The sequence below is a fragment of the Hippocampus zosterae genome, unplaced genomic scaffold, assembly GCF_025434085.1.
Source record: "Hippocampus zosterae strain Florida unplaced genomic scaffold, ASM2543408v3 HiC_scaffold_22, whole genome shotgun sequence".
NCBI lineage: Eukaryota > Metazoa > Chordata > Actinopteri > Syngnathiformes > Syngnathidae > Hippocampus > Hippocampus zosterae.
Window position 1 is genome coordinate 4,257,917 of NW_026262818.1, and position 21,699 is coordinate 4,279,615.

General features: G+C 43.3%; 1 protein-coding gene and 1 long non-coding RNA gene across 4 annotated transcripts in view; one reads left to right on the forward strand and one right to left on the reverse strand.

The window, feature by feature from the left end:
• The first annotated feature begins 726 nt into the window (after positions 1-726).
• Positions 727-13,906, forward strand: LOC127594605 (uncharacterized). Of its 2 annotated transcripts, none has more exons than XR_007960836.1 (3): positions 727-1,034; positions 13,340-13,507; positions 13,828-13,906. It is a non-coding gene; the product is annotated as an uncharacterized LOC127594605 (long non-coding RNA). The 2 variants fall into 2 exon arrangements; XR_007960837.1 differs by having other exon boundaries at positions 728-1,042; positions 13,347-13,507.
• Positions 13,907-18,462: 4,556 nt separating this feature from the next.
• LOC127594583 (transmembrane protein 94-like) overlaps positions 18,463-21,699 on the reverse strand; it is a 119,204-nt gene continuing 115,967 nt past the window's right edge. For both annotated transcript variants that reach the window (XM_052056427.1, XM_052056428.1), the window contains exons 31-32: positions 20,165-20,335; positions 18,463-19,779 (exon numbers count right to left, since the gene is read on the reverse strand). In XM_052056427.1, the coding sequence (XP_051912387.1) occupies positions 19,707-19,779; positions 20,165-20,335 (244 nt within the window). In that variant the 3' untranslated portion in view covers positions 18,463-19,706. The remainder of the gene's footprint in view (positions 19,780-20,164; positions 20,336-21,699) is intronic.

Here is a 21,699-nt window from a genome sequence, read left to right on the forward strand (position 1 = left end):
AGAGGTATTGAAAATTGTTGGTACCCTCTCTTACAGAAATAAAGAATAATGAAACAAACACAAACAAGAAAACTCATAATATGAATGAAAATCAGAAATTGTTGTTGAATTCTGGTTTGAATAATAATCATACCTCCAACACTAGACTAATAATAATAATAATAATAATAATAAATATTAGTAGAATTCCCGCTTGGGCAACAAAATAAACTTGGGTCACAAATGCCCCACCACCAAAATAAACTAAAATCACTTTCCTTGTTTTTTGCTCACAATATGTGGTCACTAATTTACAAATACATCGGGCCAATGTACATATGTGTGACATCAGTGATTTCTTCACAGAAATAAAATCACAGAAGCTGACCAAAGTTGTAATGACAGCAGTTTATTCCCTGTAGACTGACAGCAAAATGGGGCTGATTGTCATGTATGTGAGCAAATGTACCATCTTTCAATCGAAAGCATGCTAACATAAACATGAGCCATTTCCACAATGAATTTTAAAAAAGTCGAACAAAACATGTAAAATATTCATTTAGAGCAGCAGATTAACTCAACACGCACAAAATAATGACTTGAGCCTCGCTACACTTTCATTCATTCAATCACTGAGTTTGCAATATTTTGTCCACAGGCGGCCCAGTGGTTAGCGCGTCAAACTCACAGTGCAGAGGTCATGGATTCGATTCCGGCTCTGCCTCCCTGTGTGGAGCTCTTCATGTTCTCCCCGGGCCTGCGTGGGTTTTCTCCAGGTACTCCGCTTCCTCCCACATTCCCCAACCGAGGGACACTTTAGAGTCTAAAGCAGTGGTCCCCAAACTACGGCCCGCGGGCACATTTAACCCGGCCCTCTAACCCTCCTGTTGTCCTCGGGTCAAAATGACCCATCACTGTGTTAAAAACGCCCCAAAAAAACCCTAAATGATAATTTTTTAACTTGAAATTTTATTACTTTTCCTAGATTGTCCCCAACTGCAGAAAAATTGAAATGTTTTTATTCACATTTCCATGGAAGCTGTACAAAAAAAAAAGTACAAAGGTGGTCTTCGGGGCAAGATGACCCATGACGCAAATAGGGTTGAAATCAAGGTCACAAAGTTATTTACTCAACATTGAATGTTTCAGTGTTTTAGTTGTGTCTCAGATCAATTAGTAGAACACGTGAACAAGACGGTAGCAGACATAAACAAGACAAGATAGGTGGCGTTCTCGTAGATGGCAGAACTCTTTTTTGTGGATTTCAAGGGGCTATAAAGAGACAGGGGCGGCCCGGTAGTCTAGTGGTTAGCACGTCGGCTTCACAGTGCAGAGGTACTGGGTTCGATTCCAGCTCCGGCCTCCCTGTGTGGAGTTTGCATGTTCTCCCCGGGCCTGCGTGGGTTTTCGCCGGGTGCTCCGGTTTCCTCCCACATTCCAAAAATATGCATGGCAGGCTGATTGAACACTCTAAATTGTCCCTAGGTGTGAGCGTGAGCGTGGATGGTTGTTCGTCTATGTGTGCCCTGCGATTGGCTGGCAACCGATTCAGGGTGTCCCCCGCCTACTGCCCGGAGACGGCTGGGATGGTCTCCAGCACCCCCGCGACCCTAGTGAGGATCGACCGGTACGGAAGATGAATGAATGAATATAAAGAGAGAGTTGTTTAGTTATTATTTATTTCCTGTTTTTTCTGTGAAGAACTCAGAGAGGGTTATTTAGTTATTATTTATTTCATTAATAGTGTTATTACCGGTATTTGTTTCCTGACTTTTTTTTCCTGTAAAGAACCACGAAAGGGTTATTTGGTTATGTGTGGCTTTCTGGGAAACAATAAATTTTTTAAGCTCCCCTACGATCGTTGATGTTACAAACTGACACCGGCCCCCCATCATAGAAGGGAAAAGTTATGTGGCCATCACAGGAAAAAGTTTGGGGACCTCTGGTCTAAAGTGTGAGTGTGGATGATTGTTCGTCTGTGTGTGCCCTGCGATTAGTTGGCAACCAGTTCAGGGTGTTACCCGCCAACGGCCCAAAGATGGCTGGAATAGGCTCCAGCATGCCTGTGAGATTAATGTGGCTAGTACTATGCATTTGGATTGTACAAATGTAGTTTAGCTACTTTCATCATTTTATTGTAGCTTAACCTGCCACATCTCTGATCCACTGGTTAAAGGACACTTTGATTCTCTCCTCTTTCATCTCAAACAGCTTCAAACAACAAAGCGTGTGATGGAAAAGTGGTTAGAATTGCATGACTGTCCGTGTTTTATGTTATGTGTTGTGTTTATTATTTTACTTTATGTTAACTGTTTTGTAAAGCGCTTTGTTACAGCTGCCGCTGTTGTGAAAGCGCTATATAAATCAGCATGTATTGTATTGTATTGTATTGTATTTGCCAAGGAGCTTGCCCAACATCGCCCTCCGAATTGATGTCTGAGCTGCACTGCCAATAGATCAGTGTCATGTGATATATGCATACACCAAGTCTGGCTGCACGCGCATCATGGGGGAATCCTTATGGGGCGGAGGTGGTATTTTGGTCATTTTCCCAGCCTGAAGGGCTGATAGACCATGCCCAAGCGTTGTTGAGCAAGAAAACAGAACAAAATCGTGGCATCCTTATGCTGTGCCGTGTGTTTTCAGAAATATAAAGAGCACTAAGAAAGAGATCTAGTCTTTTCTAGAATTCATGCTGGTAAACACCCCTTTCAGAAAAAAACGGCGAAAGTTATGGTTACAAGCTTTGACGTGAAAATTGGAGTGAGGAGGAAATTCTGAATGCTCGTCTTTGCAGTGCTCACTTCATATCTGGTAAGTACTTGGGAGTTAGATCTCCCATTTCAAATTATATTCTATGTTGTGAAAGCCCAGAATAATGTTCAGTGAGTGAAAGGAACAATTGAGTGAAAATAATGAAGTATATTCACTCAAGGATATGAGTGATATGAGCATGAGTGAAGTTTAGTGAGCCTTCATTTACAAGTTACTTGGAAGTCGTCTGAAAAATAATGTCCACTCATTTGATAATCACAAAACAAAACAAAAAGTCCACAGGTAAAAAACTTATATATATGTATGTGATATGATTTATTTTACAGATGATCAACCTGTACCCGTTAATTCTGCAGCTGCCGCCATCGCAACAGAGCAATGTCTGATCAACTTTTGATGAAATTTCTTCAGGTATGAGATCACTTGCTGACTCTTCATTCAAAGTTGTAACTGGCTTAAGCAGATTGTCTTCGGGGGCGGAATAGCATGACAGTGGAAAACAGGATGATCTAAATACAGGTACCGGTATATACGGTAGCTTGTATTTTCCACCTCTTGTATTGACATCATTGTCCGTGAATACTTGTTTCTCTTTCTCCACTCTGTTTTTTTGCGGAAAGATTCACCTGCTTGCTTCTGCCACGAATCTTCCTTTCATTGCCTCAAGTGCTAATGGCAACATGAAACATTTACCGAGCTTTTTTGATGCAAATAACATGCTTTAAGATATCACAGACACTTGGAGAAGGGTGTCCAGTCGATATGGATGACATGAAATTCTAGTGGACAAGGAACGTTGCCCTGAGGGATGACGCTGCGAAGAGGGGGACCGCTGATGTGAAACTAGTTTGAGTGTCGCAACTGGTAAATTTTCCCATATATGCAGTTGGAACGAGCAGATAATGGGGACACTGACAATGCATTTTATTTGTGCGTGGATTTTGCTTGTATCATGCTTTTGAAAGGACTTTAACAATTCTCATCAGCATCAGGACCAAGTTGGGGCTTTGGTATTTTGCTCAAGAACGCTTGGGCATGGTCACTCAGCCATTCAGGCTGGGAAAATGACCAAAATACCACCTCAGCTCCATAAGGATTCCAATTGTGCTCTAGTTAAGTTTCACTTCAGGTTTTTGTTATGGGACCAACTGATGTGTGTCAGGAAACTGGAGATTATTTTTTGGAAGCGATACCATACTGACTGTGGAGACTCAAGTTTGGCTTTGATGTTTTGCAACCCAAATTAGAGATTAGAGAAGAGCTGGTATCATCTAAGGGGCACTAATCAATACAAAAAATCCAGAACAAGAACAAACATTAAGCAAAGGTGTGTATCAGTAATTGGTGTCAATCTATGGAATAAGCTTGAAACGGATCTGAAAATGAGTAAATCGTTGGAGGAGTTCAAAAACAAATTCAAAAGATTAGTGCAAAATAACTACATGAATCTGAATTAAAATAGATACATTTGATATACTTATATAATATAGTAATATAACTGTTTGTTCTTGTTTTGGATTTTGATCAACTTAACAGTTGTATTCAAGGAATGCTAATTATAATGAATATCAGAAAATTGAAATACAAAAGAAGAAAGAATAACAATATATATACAAACCAGAAGGTGTAGAAATAGAATAGCATAGTATACACAAGGGTAAAAATATTTAATGATATGTAGTTTTTCATTTCTTTGTTTTGAAAAATGAACAATCAGTTACATAATAAGGGGTAGGACTAGATAAGTTACTTACTTCCTCCTACTCCTTTGAGCATATAACTGTGATGTGTTTTTTTTTTTCTCTTTTAACTATTTCCAATTTTCCTTTTATAATTTTGTTTGACCTTTGTCAACCTGTTATTGCGTGTACTATATATGCTCAATAAAATAAAACAAACAAACAAACAAACAAATTGTGTCACTACCTCAAAAAGATGAGATAAAATACATTTTTTGTGTCCATTTATTTTACATTGCGAAGCCTGTAGAGTTTGCAGCTTCACAACAGATCTCAGGAGGTTCTTTTTAAGGAAGTAACTAATGTGTGTCAGGATCTGATTGACGGTGGAAACCTGTAAGTGGGATTTTTTTTTTTTTTGGAAGAGAATTACGTAGTTTTGTTTTAATTAAAATCAGAAACCACTGTACTTACAAAAAGGCCGGAGCTGGAATCTAACTCTGTACCTTTGTACTGTGAGGCCATTGTGCCGCCTGAGACAGCGTTTTAAACTTTGAAACGTATTTCCCTGCAAATTTCTTCCAGTAAATTCGATGGGCTCTTGGTCATATGATCACAACAGGGGTGACCATAACATTGAATGTAGGTAAGTCATAGTCAGTCCGTAACAAATCCTGAGGGATTCACGTGGACAGTACATGCGTTTATAATTCACTGTAGTTTTATGACTTGCACCATTTTATTCTAGCGTAGCCTGCGAATTTGCCAAGAAGCTTGCCCCACACTGGTGAGCAGCATCAGCTGTCGCTGGCCTCCTTATTGAAGTCTGAGCTGCACTGTCAACATAACTGAAGAATAAATGAGGAGGCGAAATCAAGATGTAGTATCTGATGAAATAAATTCAAGAGCACACACAGTATGAGGCCCACTACATAGCAAATTAAAAAAACGAGACAAGACAATATTATCCTCGAGCACGAAATCAGTCTGTTGACACGCTGAGTTGCAGCTCTGCCAGTCTTGGACTCCGGTGAGGCCACGCCCCCAATGTCATTCATGAGATGAGCCATCAACACCAGCTGCAACGTGATGTCTTTGTAACAATTGCACACATGTACGCAATTTACACTCACATAGTCAAACAGGTTCAGTGTGTGTTCAACAGCCCCCACCCTTTAGGTTGGACACACCTATGTAGTAGATTTCCCAATAAATGAGGAGGTGAAAGGGGAGATCGTTAGGGTGACGTGCCGAGAACTGAAACCGAACGCTTCTCCTCGTTCCCTACTGGTACCACAAATGAGTCTCCTCCTTGTGTTTTATTCCTGAGTGTCAAATTGGATAAACCTGACAATACAGTACAGGTAGGTGACAAAATATAACAAAGTTAGGACTACAGTATTTACTACAAAATGACACGAGTAAAAGACCTGCTGGTTTCTTTCCACTCACTCACTGTCTCGAACTTGACCTCTCCTCGATCACCACACAAGACAGCGTTGCTCAGCTGATGTCGTGCAATGGATTTTTGATGCCAGCCACGGGACGCTTCAAAGTCTTCGATGCCCATAGTTAGTGTTATGGAATTCGCTTTCTCTCTTATTAGCGGTCCAGTTTGTGGAAAGATTTTAGCACGATAACAGTCAAGCCATACCAGGAAACGTGTATTTACTCGACTGTCCGTCGAGCCGCACACAATTTACTCTGAGCATGGAAATAGCGAGAATCGGATTGAGCAAGAATCGCTTTGTCGTTTTTCAAAGTCTCGTAGATTTGAGACTTTCCAACTCCAAACGTCTCATGAATGTTTCGTACTCTGAAACCTGCTTCGTTTAATCAGATACATTTCACTTTCTCTTAGCGGCGCGGACAGCCGGACACACTTATTCCGTCGTATCGAGCAGGAGTTGCTTGAGTTGGCGCTACTGCGGGCTTCCGTGTCATCTCCACCTCCCTCGCTGTGCTCTGCAACTTCAAGTAACTGCGACACCTGCTGTTGAAATGCCTCTCATTACAAATCCAAATTAAATGAATGCAATCATTTACATCGAACCTTAATTGTGTACCAACCTTCGGCGGGCTGGACTAAAAAGACCAACGGGCCGTAGTTTGCCCACCCCTGGGTTAGGTGCTCCTGCGGCATGATCTGAAATTTTTTTTAGGGGCCTCAACATATATCAGTCCATGTGAAAAGGGAAGCGTACAGACCTAGAGCCTGGTGAGACGCACGAAGGTCCTACTCAGGAAGCACTCCACAGTACTGGAGTTTTCTCTGCACCTGCGTTACCCACATTTCACTCCCACAGATAATGAATGAACTGTTGACCAAAGACGAGTATCAATTGGCCAAAAATGTGTGACACAAAGGAGTGGGTGAAATTTGATGAAGACTTCAGCGGAGTCCTTGAATTTATGCTAACAGGAACAGTGGAGCAAAAGATTAATTCTCTCACCGAAATCACGTAAAATATAGGGAAATCATGATTTGGGGCAGTGAAGAGGAAGGTAACCACTAAAGCAACAAAACAACCAAATAGGTGAAACAGGGAGATCCAGAACCTGAGGAAGGAAATCAAGAACCAAAGCAGGCATCCCTGAGGACAGAGAAAGGCTAAAAGATCACACAAGTAGGCTCTGAGAGCGAATCACTCAGGTAAAAAGGGCCGAAAGGACAAGTAAACTGAGGAAGGAGAAAGAGAACCCAAAGATCCATACAAGGAATTTTGTGGGTTAAGCAAAATTTGGAATCTGAGCAGCCCCAAAGGACAATATGGGGACATTCGCAGGGCAATACACAGTGACCTTCACAACAGTCCACCCCTGGGCAATAATCCAGAAATTGGCAGAGTAGAATCATCCACGACCACACATGCCAAAAATGAACAAATTTGGAAGCAAGTACAGGGAGTGGTTAAAAAAAGCACCGGCTGCTTCAGCCCCAGGCCAAAGCGACTCACCCCATAAGGTCCATAAAAATGCCCAAAGCTTCTCAAGTGACTACGGAAACTGATTCACAGGATCTGGAAAAATGGCATTGGACCATCAAAGTGGCAGAGAGCGGAGGAATGCTTTGTCCCAAAAGGCAGTCGTTTTTTATGTAGCACATTCCATACAGAAGGGAAATGAATCCCTTGAAGCATTTACAAACACAGCAGTTAACAACATTTACAGGCAAAGCAGAGAAAACATGAGTTTAGAAAAATTAAAACAAAAACTGTAGGGTTCTAAAATAACAAAAAGAAAACCTGATTTTTAATTGTTTACAGTACTTTAATCAAAGGAATGGGGTTCGTTTTAAATATGGATTTAAAACCATTTACACTTGGAGATGCCCTAATTCTGTGAGCAGCATAACAGCATAATGCAGCTTCACCATGTTTGCTTTGAACTCTGGATTCCATGAGTTGACCCAACTTGGCAGATCCCGGAGCCATGCTACGTTTCTATTCAAACGGCATTTCTTTAATGTATTCAGGACCCAAACCAGTCAGTGATTTGTAGACCAGTCGCAGCATTTTAAAATCTACTCTATTGTTAATTGGGAACCAGTAAAAACGTTTTAAGATGGATTGGAGTAATCTGTTCTGATCTCTTTGTTGTGGTCAGAACCCAAGCTGCAACATTCTGAATGAGCTGCAGCTGTTTGATGTTCTTTTGCGAGAGTCAAGTAAAAAGACTTACAATAATTAAGTCTACTGGAGATAAAAGCATGGATTAGTTTCCTCCTGGTCTGCTAGAAACCCGTCAGTCTTGATATCTTTTGGTAAAAGGCTGTTTTAGGGATGCATTTGATATGACTGTTGAAAGGCATATTTCAAGACTCTAACAGCACCCCAAGTCTTTCATGCCTAACCTGTTTTCTGAAGCTGTGCCATGACTGGTTGTTTCTAAGCAACTGCGATATAATTTTTAGTTGACAGCAAGAGGCAAAATGGCTGCCCCCTAACGTAGACTAAAAAAGGTGGATTTTATTGCTCAACTTATATTAGAAAAATGCAGTATAAATCATAATTCCATATTTAGACTGGTAGGGGTGCATGGAACTTCGACCGCCGGTGAGCTTGTCACTGGACCCGCTGCAGTTTGCCTATCAGCCTGGCATCGGCGTGGAAGACGCTATTATCTACCTCCTCCACTCAGTGCCGTCACACCTGGAGAAGGCTGGGAGCACTGTGAGAATCATGTTCTTTGATTTCCGGCTGCCGTACGTGAGGGTGCAGAGCTGTTAGTCGGAGAGGCTTCTCTGCAGCATTGGAGCGCCGCAGGGGACTGTTCTGGCTCCATTCCTGTTCATCCTCTACACCTCGGAATTCAGACACGCCACTCCAAACTGCCACCTTCAGAAGTTCTCTGATGACTCTGCGATTGTTGGCCTCATTACAGAGGGGGCCGATCTGGAGTACAAGGGACTGACGAAGGACTTTGTGGACTGGTGCCAGCAGAATCAGCTCCAAATCAACCCCAAGAAAACTAAGGAGTTGGTTGTGGATTTCTGCAGGAAACTGTCCTCACCAGCACCGATGAACATCCAGGGTATGGACATAGAGAGGGTGACCCTCCTACAAGTACCTAGGTGTTCTTCTAAACAACAAACTGGACTGGTTTGCTAACACGGACACCCTGATTAGGAAAGGACAGAGCAGACTCTTCCTACTCAGGAAACTGAGGTCTTTTGGGGTCCAGGGGTCGCTCCTTAAGACTTTCTATAACTCGGTGGTGGCCTCGGCCATCCATTATGGCATTGTCTGCTGGTCAGGCAGCATCTCGGCCCGGGACAGAAAGAGACTGGAGCGACTGGTCAGGAAAGCCAGTTCTGTCCTGGGCTGCTCCCTCGACACTCTGGAGGAGGTGGGCAACAGGAGGATGCTAAAAGCTATGATGGACAATCCCCCCCACCTCCTCCAGCTCGCCCTGACAGCACTAGGTAGCTCCTTCAGCCAGAGACTGCTACACCCGCGCTGCAAGAAGGAGAGATACTGCCGCTCGTTCGTACCGACTGCTGTCAGGCTGCTGAAAAGAAAAAAAAAATTAAATGACATGAAAAAAAATTGTAAATAGCACTGCAATCTTATCCATATTTGTATTTATATTGCACTTAATTGAATGGTGTTTGTTTGTTTTTTTTTCTTCTTTCTACCCACAATCTTGCTGCTGTAGACTGTAGATTTCCCCAGTGTGGAACAAATAAAGGATATCTTCTCTTAATATTGTAAAGAATATTTTTGGGCTGACTTCCCCTTTAAGAATCAAAATCAGATTTATTGGACAAGTATGTAAAACACAAGGAATTTACCTTCCTAGTTCCAAACCGTCCAGAGAAACAAACAAAAACAATGACCAACAGAGAGTGTTTATCTTCGATATGAAAGGAAGACAACAGGGGGAACAACAGACTCCAACCATTCCCCTTAAGGCAGGGGTGTCCAAAGTCTGTCCTAAAGGGTCAAAAAAGGTCCTGTCTATTTTCCAGCTGTCTCGCCCAGCGCTGCCTCTCACTCTTTGTAAAGTTGTGTTTGCCATCGATCATACATTGTTCCCATGCCATTCGCAACTTTACTTTGAACGCCCGGTTGATGCCGATGTCCAGCGGTTGGAATTCTTTAGTCAAGCCTCCGGGAATAACGGCAAGCTCAGAGTTGATTTGCTTGACTTGGTTTTTCACTGCTGCTGTGAGATGGGCACACAGGCCAAAAGCATAACCGATGGCTTGAAGTTTGAAATGAGCTTCGTAGGCGTGTCTCTTTGTAGAATTTATTATCGGGGGTTCTTAGAAACCAAAACCGAAGTTGTTTTGCAACAATGCACATTGCCACACTCTATACAGGTGTTGGTACCTGCTTGCGGCGTCCCTTTAGCGTCCACTTACACGCCCACCCTTCACTCATTGGCGGATTTCTATCCCGCATGCCTTTCCTCTCTCATGTCTGCCTTCTCTCTCTCTCTCTCTCTCTCTCTCTCCATATATGTATATATACACGTCCACCCTTCCCTGATTGGCCGACTTCTTTCCCGCATGTCTGTCCACAGTCACTTCCGCCTTTTCTCTATATAAACAGCGTGTCGGCTGTCAGTCAGGTTTTGGAACTCAGCGCATACACAAGAAGACGCTCCGCATCATAAGGCGTCCTGTTTATTTTGGAGAAAATTTAAGACTTTTAATGGCGCCTTATAGTCGTGAAAATACTGCATTTCTGGATTGTAAGACGAATAAAGGTTTTCTGAATCCTCAATCAATTTTTCAAAGCCGGCCTGCATTTTGAGAAGAAGCTCCCAAAACCATATCCACTTTGCGATTGAGTTCGGTGAATGCATGACTTTGAGTATTGATCATCCGCCCCACTTAAGAAAAGTCCAGAATGACGGGAAGCTTATTCCCTTCCAATGAAGCTGCCCCATTGTATGAATTTTGCCATACATCGGAAAACTGCCAACTCCAAACAGCAGGATATGTTAGGGTTTGGATGTGACCCCAATAGCATGACAACAGGCAGGTATCGTGGAAGCCAACACTTGCTGTAGTTTATTTAAAAGTCTTCACAAAATCACTCAGGGAGAAGCATGAGGAGTCCACAAGGAAATGTCCGCACAAGGAACAAGAAGCTGCAGGAGACGGCAACAGAGTCCACTGGTGTGGTGACGGCACGAACTTGCACTGGGGAATGGTCTGTGAGTCAATTTTGTACCAGTCCAAACGAGCAGATAGGCAACACGTGGGTGATGATCTGATGAGTCTCAGGTGTGATGTGCAGAGCACCCTGGCTGAGGAGGCTGTCTGGCTGGCCCCTCCCTAACAGTACCCCCTCCCCTATGGGAGCCACCCAGCGAACTGCCAGGCCTGCCGGGATGGGCGCGATGAAACTCAGTGATCAGGGCATGGTCCATAATGAGCCGGGAAGAGACCCAGCTCCGATCCTCTATGCCGTAGCCCTCCCAGTCAACCAGATACTGGAAACCGCGCCCCCGGCCCCGGACATCTAGCAGGATCGCCACGGACCGTCCACTGGGGGTGCCCGTCCACAAACACGGAGGGAGGCGGGGCCGGGGTCTGAGGCAACAGGGGGTCGACAGACACAGGTTTAACCCAAGACACATGAAAAACAGGATGGATCTTGATAGAGTGGGGGAGCTTCAGACACACTGCTGCAGGACCGAGCACCTTCTGGATTATATAGGGTCCAACAAACCGGGGGTTGAGTTTCTTGTCACCCGACTGAAGAGGAAGATCCTTGGATTACAGCCACACCTTCTGCCCAGGTCGGTAAGCCGGTGCTGAACGACGACGACGGTTGGCACCACGACTGGCAGGTTCCGTCGCACGGAGCAGAGCGGATCGGGTGACCTCCCAGACGTGACGACAGCAATCTAGGTGGTTCTGCACTGATGGAACTGCCACTTCAGACTCCTGTGCAGAGAAGATGGGTGGCTGGTACCCCAGAGATACCTCGAAGGGGTGAGAAGCCGGTGGTGGAGCAGACCAGGGAGTTGATAGCATATTCAACCCAGGGAAGAAACCGGCTCCAGGAGGCAGACTTATTCGCGGCCACACAACCAAGGGCAGACGCCACGCTCTGGTTCATCCTCTCAGTCTGTCCGTTAGTCTGGGGATGATATCCTGAGGAGAGACTAACAGAAGCGCCAAACCCCTTGGAAAAAGGCCTGCCATACACGGGAGACGAATTGGGGTCCTCGATCCGAGACAACATCCTTGGGAAGACCATGCAGGCGGAACACATGGGCCATGAGGAGCTCCGCAGTCTCGGAGGCCGACGGTAGTTTAGGCAGGGCCACCAGGTGAACTCCCTTGCTGAAACAGTCCACCACCGTTAGGATCATAGTGTTACCTTCAGAAGGGGGAAGTCCAGACACAAAGTCCACTGCCACATGGGACCTGGGCCGACTGGGCCTAGGAAGTGGCTGCAGCAGGCCTGCAGGTGCCTGGTGGGAAGCCTTGCTGCGAGCGCAGACAGTGCCGGCCGTGACAAATCTCTTAACGTCTCTCCTCATGGTGGGCCACCAAAACCCCAGAGCCAGGAAGGTGTAGGTACGATGGACACCTGGGTGGCAAGCAAACCAGCTAGCATGGCCCCACTGGAGTACCCGAGAGCGAACAATGTTCGGAACATACAGACGGCGAGGAGGGGCGTCGCTTGGAGCAGGATGAGAGCGTAAAGCACGCTTGACAGCAGCCTCCAGGTGCATAGTTACCGTGCCTATCACCCTTGTCTCAGGGAGGATAGGGAGGGGTTCCTCTGTAGCAGGCTCCTGTGGGTGTTGTCAGGAAAGGGCGTCTGCCTTAGAGTTGCGAGAACCAGGACGAAAGGTAAGTGTAAAGTCGAACCGACTGAGGAAGTTGGCCCACCGCGCTTGTCGACCGTTGAAGCGCTTGGTAGCCTGGATAAATGTCAGGTTCTTATGGTCCGTCCAGATGGTAAATGGCTGCTCTGCTCCCTCCAGCCAGTGGCGCCACTCCCCCAAAGCAGCAAACACTGCCAGCAACTCACGGTCCCCAATGTCGTAGTTCACCTCAGCAGGAAGGAATCGGCGGGAGTAGAACGCACAGGGGTGAACCTTTTGGTCAGTCTCCGACCGTTGAGAGAGCACAGCCCCCACCCCGGTGTCGGAGGCATCCACTTCCACAATGAACTGTTTTTTGGGGTCAGGATGGAGAAGGACGAGGACACGACAAGGGTTTTATTTATAATTTTATCTGTGGTTTTATTGTTCTTGTTTTGGTTGTAAAGCAGTGGTCCCCAAACTACGGCCCGCGGGCCCCAAAACGCCCCAAAAATCCCCTAAATGATAATTTTTTTAACTTGAAATCTTATGACTTTTCCTAGACTGGCCCCAACTACAGAACAATTGAAATGTTTTTATTCACATTTCCATGGAAGCTGTACAAAAAAAAGTATAAAGGTGGTCTTCGGGTCAAAATGACCCATGACGCAAATAGGGTTGAAATCAAGGTCACAAAGTTATTTACACACCATAGAATGTTTCAGTGTTTTAGTTGTGTCTCAGTTCAATTAGTAGAACACGTGAACAAGACAGTAGCAGACATAAACAAGACAAGATAGGTGGCGTTCTCGTAGATGGCAGAACTCTTTTTTTGTGGATTCCAAGGGGCTATAAAGGTGCTACAGATGACAGGACTCCGAATTCTCTCTGTGCTGACGCCATGAGTGTGCATTATGACATTGAAGAGGCTCTAGAGCGGATTTTTTCTGCTGTCCATTTATTTCCTGTTTTTTCTGTGAAGAACTCAGAGAGGGTTATTTAGTTATTATTTATTTCATTAATAGTGTTATTATTTGTTTCCTGACTTTTTTTCTGTAGAGAACCTGGAAAGGGTTATTTGGTTATGTGTGGCTTTCTGGAAAACACTAAATTTTTTAAGCTCCCCTACGATCGTCACACTTTTTCTGTTACAAACTGACACCGGCCCCCCCATCAGAGACTGCCCCGAGTGCTCCGACCACCACAGGCACAACTGTCACCTTTACCTTCCAGGCTCTTGGTATTTCTCCAGTTTCTCGTGTTCCTTCTTTCTGATGTTTCCATCACTTGGGAGCGCTACATCCACTACAACGGCTTTCCTCTGCCCTTTATCTATGATCACGATATCTGGTTGGTTCGCCATTACCATCTTGTCAGTCTGGATCTGGAAGTCCCACAGGATCTTTGCTCTGTCATTCTCCACCACCTTCGGAGGTGTTTCCCATTTTGACCTTGGGGTTTCCAGTCCATACTCCGAACAGATGTTTCGGTAGACTATGCCAGACACCTGGTTATGGCGTTCCATGTAGGCTTTCCCTGCCAGCGTCTTACACCCTGCAGTTATGTGTTGGATTGTCTCAGGTGCCTCTTTGCACAACCTACACCTTGGGTCTTGTCTGGTGTGGTATATCTGGGACTCAATGGCTCTGGTGCTCAGGGCCTGCTACTGAGAAGCCAGGATGAGTGCCTCTGTGCTATCCTTCAGGCCAGCCCTCTCTATCCACTAATAGGACTTCTTGAGATCAGCCACTTCAGTTATGGTCCGGTGGTACATCCCGTGTAGGGGCTTGTCCTCCCATGATGGTCCCTCTTCCAGCGGCTCATCCTCTGTTCCCCATTGTCTGAGACATTCTCTGAGTACGTCATCCGTTGGAGCCTTCTCCTTGATGTATTCATGGAGCTTGGATGTTTCATCCTGGACAGTGGCTCTCACACTCACTAGTCCCCGCCTCCTTCCTTTCGGCTTGCGTACAGTCTCAGGGTGCTGGATTTGGGATGGAACCCTCCATGCATGGTTAGGAGCTTTCGGGTCTTAACGTCCGTGGTCTGAATCTCTTCCTTTGGCCACCTTATTATTCCTGCAGGGTATCTGATCACTGGCAGGGCATAGCTGTTTATTGCCCGGGTCTCATTCTTGCCACTGAGCTGGCTTCTTAGGACTTGCCTCACTCGCTGGAGGTATTTGGCCATAGCCGCTTTCCTTGTTGCCAGTTCGAGGTTGCCATTGGCTTGTGGTATACCAAGGTACTTGTAGCTGTCCTCAATGTCTGCTATTGTTCCTTCGGGGAGTGAGACCCCTTCAGTGCGGACTACCTTTCCAGTCTTAGTCACCATCCGACTACATTTCTCAAGCCCGAATGACATCCCGATGTCGCTGCTGTAGATCCTTGGTCGTGTGGATCAGGGAATCTATGTGCCTTTCGCTCTTAGCATACAGCTTTATGTCATCCATGTAGTGGAGGTGACTGATTGCAGCTCAATTTCTGAGGTGGTATCCATAGCCTGTCTTGGTGATTAATTGGCTTAGGGGGTTCAGTCCTAACATATCAACCCAGCTCAAAACCCACCTATTCAGACTTGCCTACCCGCCTTAAATCTTTTCTTTATTTATTATTTTATCTGTGTTTTACTATTGGTCTTGGCTGTAAAGTGTCCTTGAGTGTTGTGAAAGGCGCTTACAAATGTGATGTATTATTATTATTATTATATGTTATACAGTGCTGTTCAAAATAATAGCAGTGCAATGTGACTAACCAGAATATCCCTGGTTTTCAGTATATTTCTTATTGTTACATGCCAGACAAGTTACCAGTAGGTGCAGTAGATTCTCAGATAACAAACAAGAAACAGCATTCATAATAGGCATGCTCCGAAGGCTGTGCAATTGGGCAAATAGTTCAAAGCGGTGTGTTCAAAAAAATAGCAGTGTGGCAACCAATCTCTGAGTTCATCAATTTTGGGGAAGAAAAAAAACAAAAACAGGTGTGAATCAGGTGGTGCCTTTTTAAGGATGATGAAGCCAGCAAAGGTTGAACATGCATTTGAGGAAAATGGGGACTCATTTTCACACTGCTCCGAAGAACGGCGTTCTTTGATTAAAAAGTTGATTGGAGAGGGAAGAACCTATAAAGAGGTACAAAAAATTGTTAGCTGTTCAGCTAAAATGATCTCCAATTCCTTAAAATGAGGGGAAAAACCAGAGACACGTGGAAGAAAACAGAAAACAACTATTAAACCCTGGAGCCCCCACAGGGTCAAATTTGGCCCCTATAAATTATGCTACTCAAATGCTACCCTTAAATCCCAAAGGGTCAAATTTGGACCTAATCGTAAATTAGGATTAAAGCATTAAATATTTGAAAAAACATACAGTATATTTTGGTGTTCAGTGAACATATAGCAGACATTGAATGTATAATTCATCATTTTTCAAAGAAGAAAAGGGGACTTGGGTTCTCCAGGGTTAAAATGGACCGGAGAATAACCAGAATGGCAAAGGCTCAGCCAATGATCAGCTCCAGGATGATCAAACACAGTCTGCAGTTACCTGTAAGTGCTGTGACAATTAGAAGACGTCTGGGTGAAGCAAATTGATTTTCAAGAATTCCACGCAAAGTCCCTCTGTTACAAAAAAGGCATGTGCTGAGGAGATTACAATTCGCCAAAGAACACGTGAACTGGCCTAAAGAAAAACCAAGGAACATTTTGTGGACCGATGAAAGTAAAATGGTCCTTTTTGGGTCCAGGAGCCACAGACCGTGTGTGAGACGACCCCCAAACTCTGAATTCAAACCTCAGTACACATTGAAGACAGTGCAGCATGGTGGTGCAAGTATCATGTTTCTCCTACTCTGGTGTTGGGCCCATTTATCGCATACCAGGGATCATGGATAAGTTTGTGTATGTCAAGATACTTGAAGAGGTTATGTTGCCTTCTGCTGAAGAGGACATGCCCTTGAAATGGGTGTTTCAACAAGACAATGACCACAAACACACCAGTGGACGAGCAAAGTCTTGGTTCAAAAACCAATAAAATTAATGTTATGGAGTGGCCAGCCCAATACCCAGATCTCAATCCAAACGAGAACTTGTGGGGTGATATAAAAAATGCTGTTTGTGAAGCAAAACCAAGAAATGTAAATGAATTGTGGAATGTTGTTAAGCAATCATGGAGTGATATTGCTATGCCGCGGATAAACCGCGTTTGGGGGATCAAAAAAAACGTAGACAAAAACAAGGTCTCCGTAGGAAAAAAGACAATTTAATGTCTCAATCGGAACCGAAATAAGGCGAGAACATAAAGGGCTGGTCCACAATAAGGACCAGGAGGCAAATCCAAACGAGTAACAAAAAGCGCTTGCACAAAAGAGCAAGGAAGAAAAATAAAGACTGCAAAATACGAACGAAAAACAATGTAACACCAGTACACGCACAAAAGCCAGATAATCAAAACAAAATAGTACTTACTCAAAAATGGGTACCGAGAACTATAACGCGAAATCACGACGAGGTCAAAAGCCAATAAGTCAAAGAACAGCGAAAACAGCAATGCAATAGACAATACTCCCACAACAGGTGAATGGCGGAGGAGTCCTTAAATGTTGAGTCTAATGATTACAGATTGGCAGCAGGTGTGCCAGAAAGTCCGCTCATGCCACCTGCTGGCCAGACCGCAAAACCGAAACGTGACAGAAATAAAAACTGAAAGGTTGACTCTATGCCACACAGATGTGAAGCAGTTATAAAAAACTGTGGTCATGCAACTAAATATTAGGATTGCTGAAACATTTTTTTGGGAAATACAAAATAGTTTTGAGTTTGTACAGTCAACAGCAGACATGCTATTTTTTTGAACACACCCCTTTGAACTATTTGCCCAATTGCACAGCCTTTGGAGCGTGCCTATTATGAATGCTGGGTCTTGTTTGTTTTCTGAGAATCTACCGCGCCTACTGGTAACTTGTCTGGCATGTAACAAAAAAAATATACTGAAAACCAGGGATATTCTGGTTAGTCACATCGCACTGCTATTATTTTGAACAGCACTGTATATATAATTTGCCAACAAAGAAATAGCCGGCGTATTTTATTGAAGGGGTTTGACGGCAGGTACTTTCAGAGGTTGAGGAAAACTTGCCGGACTGAAGAGAGCAGTTAATTATTTGCTGCAATATGGTTTGAACAGATTTCACAATTGTTTTGAAAAAAAATCAGATGGTATTGAGTCACGTCAGTGACGTCAAGTCGGTGATGGTTTCAACTATTGAACCAAATCTGTTGACATTTTTTGATCCTCTGTAGCAAATTCTATCATGGTAATGACATTATTCATGGGTTATTTTTAGTGTTGTATCATTTTGTAATTTTGCTGGTTCACATTGATGTTTAACTTGATGAATTCTGCTTTTTCACAAAAGAAGCAGGCTAATTCATTACATTTACCTGTTGAGATGGGTTCTGGTGGTATTTTTGGGGGGGATTTGTAAGCTTGTCGACCACAGCAAATAGAGTGCATGTGTTGTTTCGGTTCTTAATAGTGATTTCAGAAAAGCATTGTTTAGCGTTTACAAACGCTTTGTTAAAATAAAAACAACATTGTCAGTACAGGTCAAATTAGGAGTTTAGTTTTTCTCTCCTCATGCTATTCTTTTCTGAACTTTGATTTTAAGTCAATATGTTGGTAGTGGACCTCAAAGGTGTTTTAGGTTGACAAGAAACGGTCTTGATTTCAATAGGAATACCAGCATCCAGGACATTTGAGCTTTTCCAGGTGAATTTATCCACAAGTTCATTAACAGACTGCGTGCATTCACAGTTAGAGCCACAGCCGTGATTTTCATAAACACAAATTGCTTGTGCTGTCGTTTACACATATATTTTTTAATAAACACACTGGTTGCCTGAGATCTGTCATGTAAAAAACACACAGAAATTATTTAGATGAAATGTCAACACCTTTAGAGGTAATGAGATCAACAAGGTGACCTTGAGAATGTGTTGAACTTTTTACATGTGGTGACAGACCAAAAGTACCATGATTATAGTATAGGACACAGCATTTCTTCAAATGCAAAAAGAGGTTGCCTCAGCAAACACGTCAGTTTCAAACTCTCTCTATACTCAGCGGTGAATGTAAAAATCTTTTTCTCAGTGCTGGCAAATCGGATGACTGTATACATGATTGGAAACGGATATCTCTAAAATCGGGGGATCCCAGACATCCAGCGGTCCTGATTCAGTTGATTCACGAAGCTTCGTTGAGGAAAGGCAATCTGACATTAGTCTGGATGGACCTGGCCAATGCCTTGGGATCATTTCCCCATGATCCAATAAGTACAGAGTTGAAGTACGACCACATTCCAGACCACATCACACAATAATCAGCACTTACTTAGGATGCATCAACAACTCTACTCTATCATTCTTTAGATTAGTTTTGAAAACCCCCCAAATAAATCCCCCACTTGCCCACAGGAATAAAGAAGTTCAGAAGTGTGTTATCAAACCAGTAGACCATCACATTAATCAGTACCGCAGAAGTAGCACTGAGATTCAAAAAAAGCTTCCGACCCCTGATTTAGATGACGTTCATGTTTGCTCGTAGCTTTAATAATCATTGCATTTCATCCCTACTGTAATTTGTGTCTGATTATAAGACATTTGGGAATGATCAAACTGATATCCAACAATGTGATGGGCAATCAATAATAGCCCTGTGTTGTCTCAGAATTCCTCAGGACAACAAGTGACTCGGAAAAAAGGGACCACATTGGAATGTTCAAGTCCACCACAAAAGACAATGTCTTTAAGTTTTTAAGAACAATTCAAATCTGATGACAAACCTGTTATGCTGCACGGGTCCTCAGCAAAAGTGAAAAAAAGACAACAAAGAGATGTCGTTCAACTGATAGTTGCGTTATTAAAAAGGGGTCAGTGCCCTTCTTTGGCTTTACATGATTTGGAGTAGTACAACTGGTTTTAAATCCCAAATGTCATTGATCAGAATGGAGAGTTCATTCCGAGCTTTGTTTCAAACTGGAGCTTCTGTCTCTTCTGGTAGCGAACTCGCACCCTGAAATTGAAAAAAAGACAAAGCAAAAAACCTTAGACATTCAGTGGCAATGATGGCCAATTTTTAAGCAACTCTGATTGAATGAAATTAACATTGCATTGCTCGTGGTTAATCTAAGTGGTTTAATGGGCCGCTTTCTCGTCATGCCTTCATTTTTGTGTCACATTTTGTCTCATGGCCCCCGATATTCTAACACATTAGTGGACTCAGTAACTAAATCCTATTCCAACAAAATGAGTGACGTGTGATGTTACTTTGTTACTGCCTAAACATCATATATTACACTGGAAACAACAAACACAAAAAGTCACTTTAAAAACGGAAATGCAAAAATTCTTGTTCAAATCAGATATGCAGCACTCGGATGACAGTGTGTACTTCTTACCTTATCTCATGTAGCTTCACCACCTCATTGACTACCACCACCAGGAGAAGAGACAGCGAGACAAGCAGCCACCCAACCAGAGGTATGTCACGGAGACCAAAATTCAGGAGGCTGTCCTGGTCATGCCACAACTGGTAATCCACAGTGGCTTGGACAATCTGACTTAGCAGACTAAAGGAGGGTGGCAATCAGTTACATCATGAAACCCAAAATGCAGGGTTGTTGACCATCTCATTTTTTAAATGATAATGTGTGTAAAATATTCCAAAAATCTACCAAACAAGTTGTGAAACAACACTTTCTTCCTTTTTACATACAAGAGAATGGCATGTTTTCTTCAATTTGTTGTTCATTTTAAAGGTCGAGTGTGAAGTAATTTCTGAAAATCCCAAATGAAATATTTCAACGTCACTTGGAATCAAACTAAATACATTAAATAAACCTGAAAAAAGTATTTCTATTTCATAAATTCGACAACATAATCGTTTTTCCGAAGTGAAATCCTGCCGAGCGATAAAATGATCAAATGTGACGCCATTTCAGAGATAATAATAGCTGGGCTCAATATGGAACGTGTACAAAGCCAGTTAGAAATCGATTTAGAAAGCGATGTTTGACATTCATCTGAGCGGATCTAGGTGTTTGGAGAGTTGGACGAAGAGGAGGTTGTTGTCAAGATGTATGCGCCAGATGCTCGGGATGCAGAAAATGTTGTGCCCGAACATCCGGATGTGGAGTGAAGACATAACCCATCGGGATTGGAAGTATGGTAGGCTATTGAGGCTGCGATTATTTATTAGCCTAGCATTATTGTTTGCAATTTGATCCTGTGCCGTGCTGTACATTGTGCATGATAAGATCGCCTACTTGGTCCAAGAACAGTATTCTGTATTCCCGCCAGCACTGGGAGCACACGTCATAGTGGGTTGGTGTCCTACATTATCATTGCTAAATTCTGTTGCGTTGTAGGCCACTCCACACATTATATCGGCAGCATTGTTAGTTGCAAACCATGCCAGAGGATTCCCTCTGTGCACTCATGTAGTTTGAATATTTGAATGTAGTTTGAACCCTTTGGACATCTAAAATGAAGATAGATTTACTTTTCCTTTTTATTCATGCAGCAGGCACCCATTGAACCACGTGACCCGTTCGAAGCTGCTGTATTTGTCAGAGCATCTACCATTTTGGATGTGTCCATCGTATTGGCTACCTAATTGCCTGTAATACTTGTAAAATTGAGTTAGAATGACAAAATACAATCAAAAGTAAAGGTTTGGTATGAATAATGAATTCTGACTTGATGACCCTGAGCATAATTAGTTTATTCAAATATAATAAAATTAAACATTTTTGGACTAAATTGGAGGTAGAATACTTTCAGTGTCCTTTTTAAAAACTATATTTTTATAAACTTCACAGAAGTATGCTTAAAACTCATTCAGTACCAGCCAATTCTAGACCAAGTCTGAAATGACGTTTAAAAACGTCTTTGGGAGTGAATGAGTTAAGTATACTTGACTTGTACTGAAAAG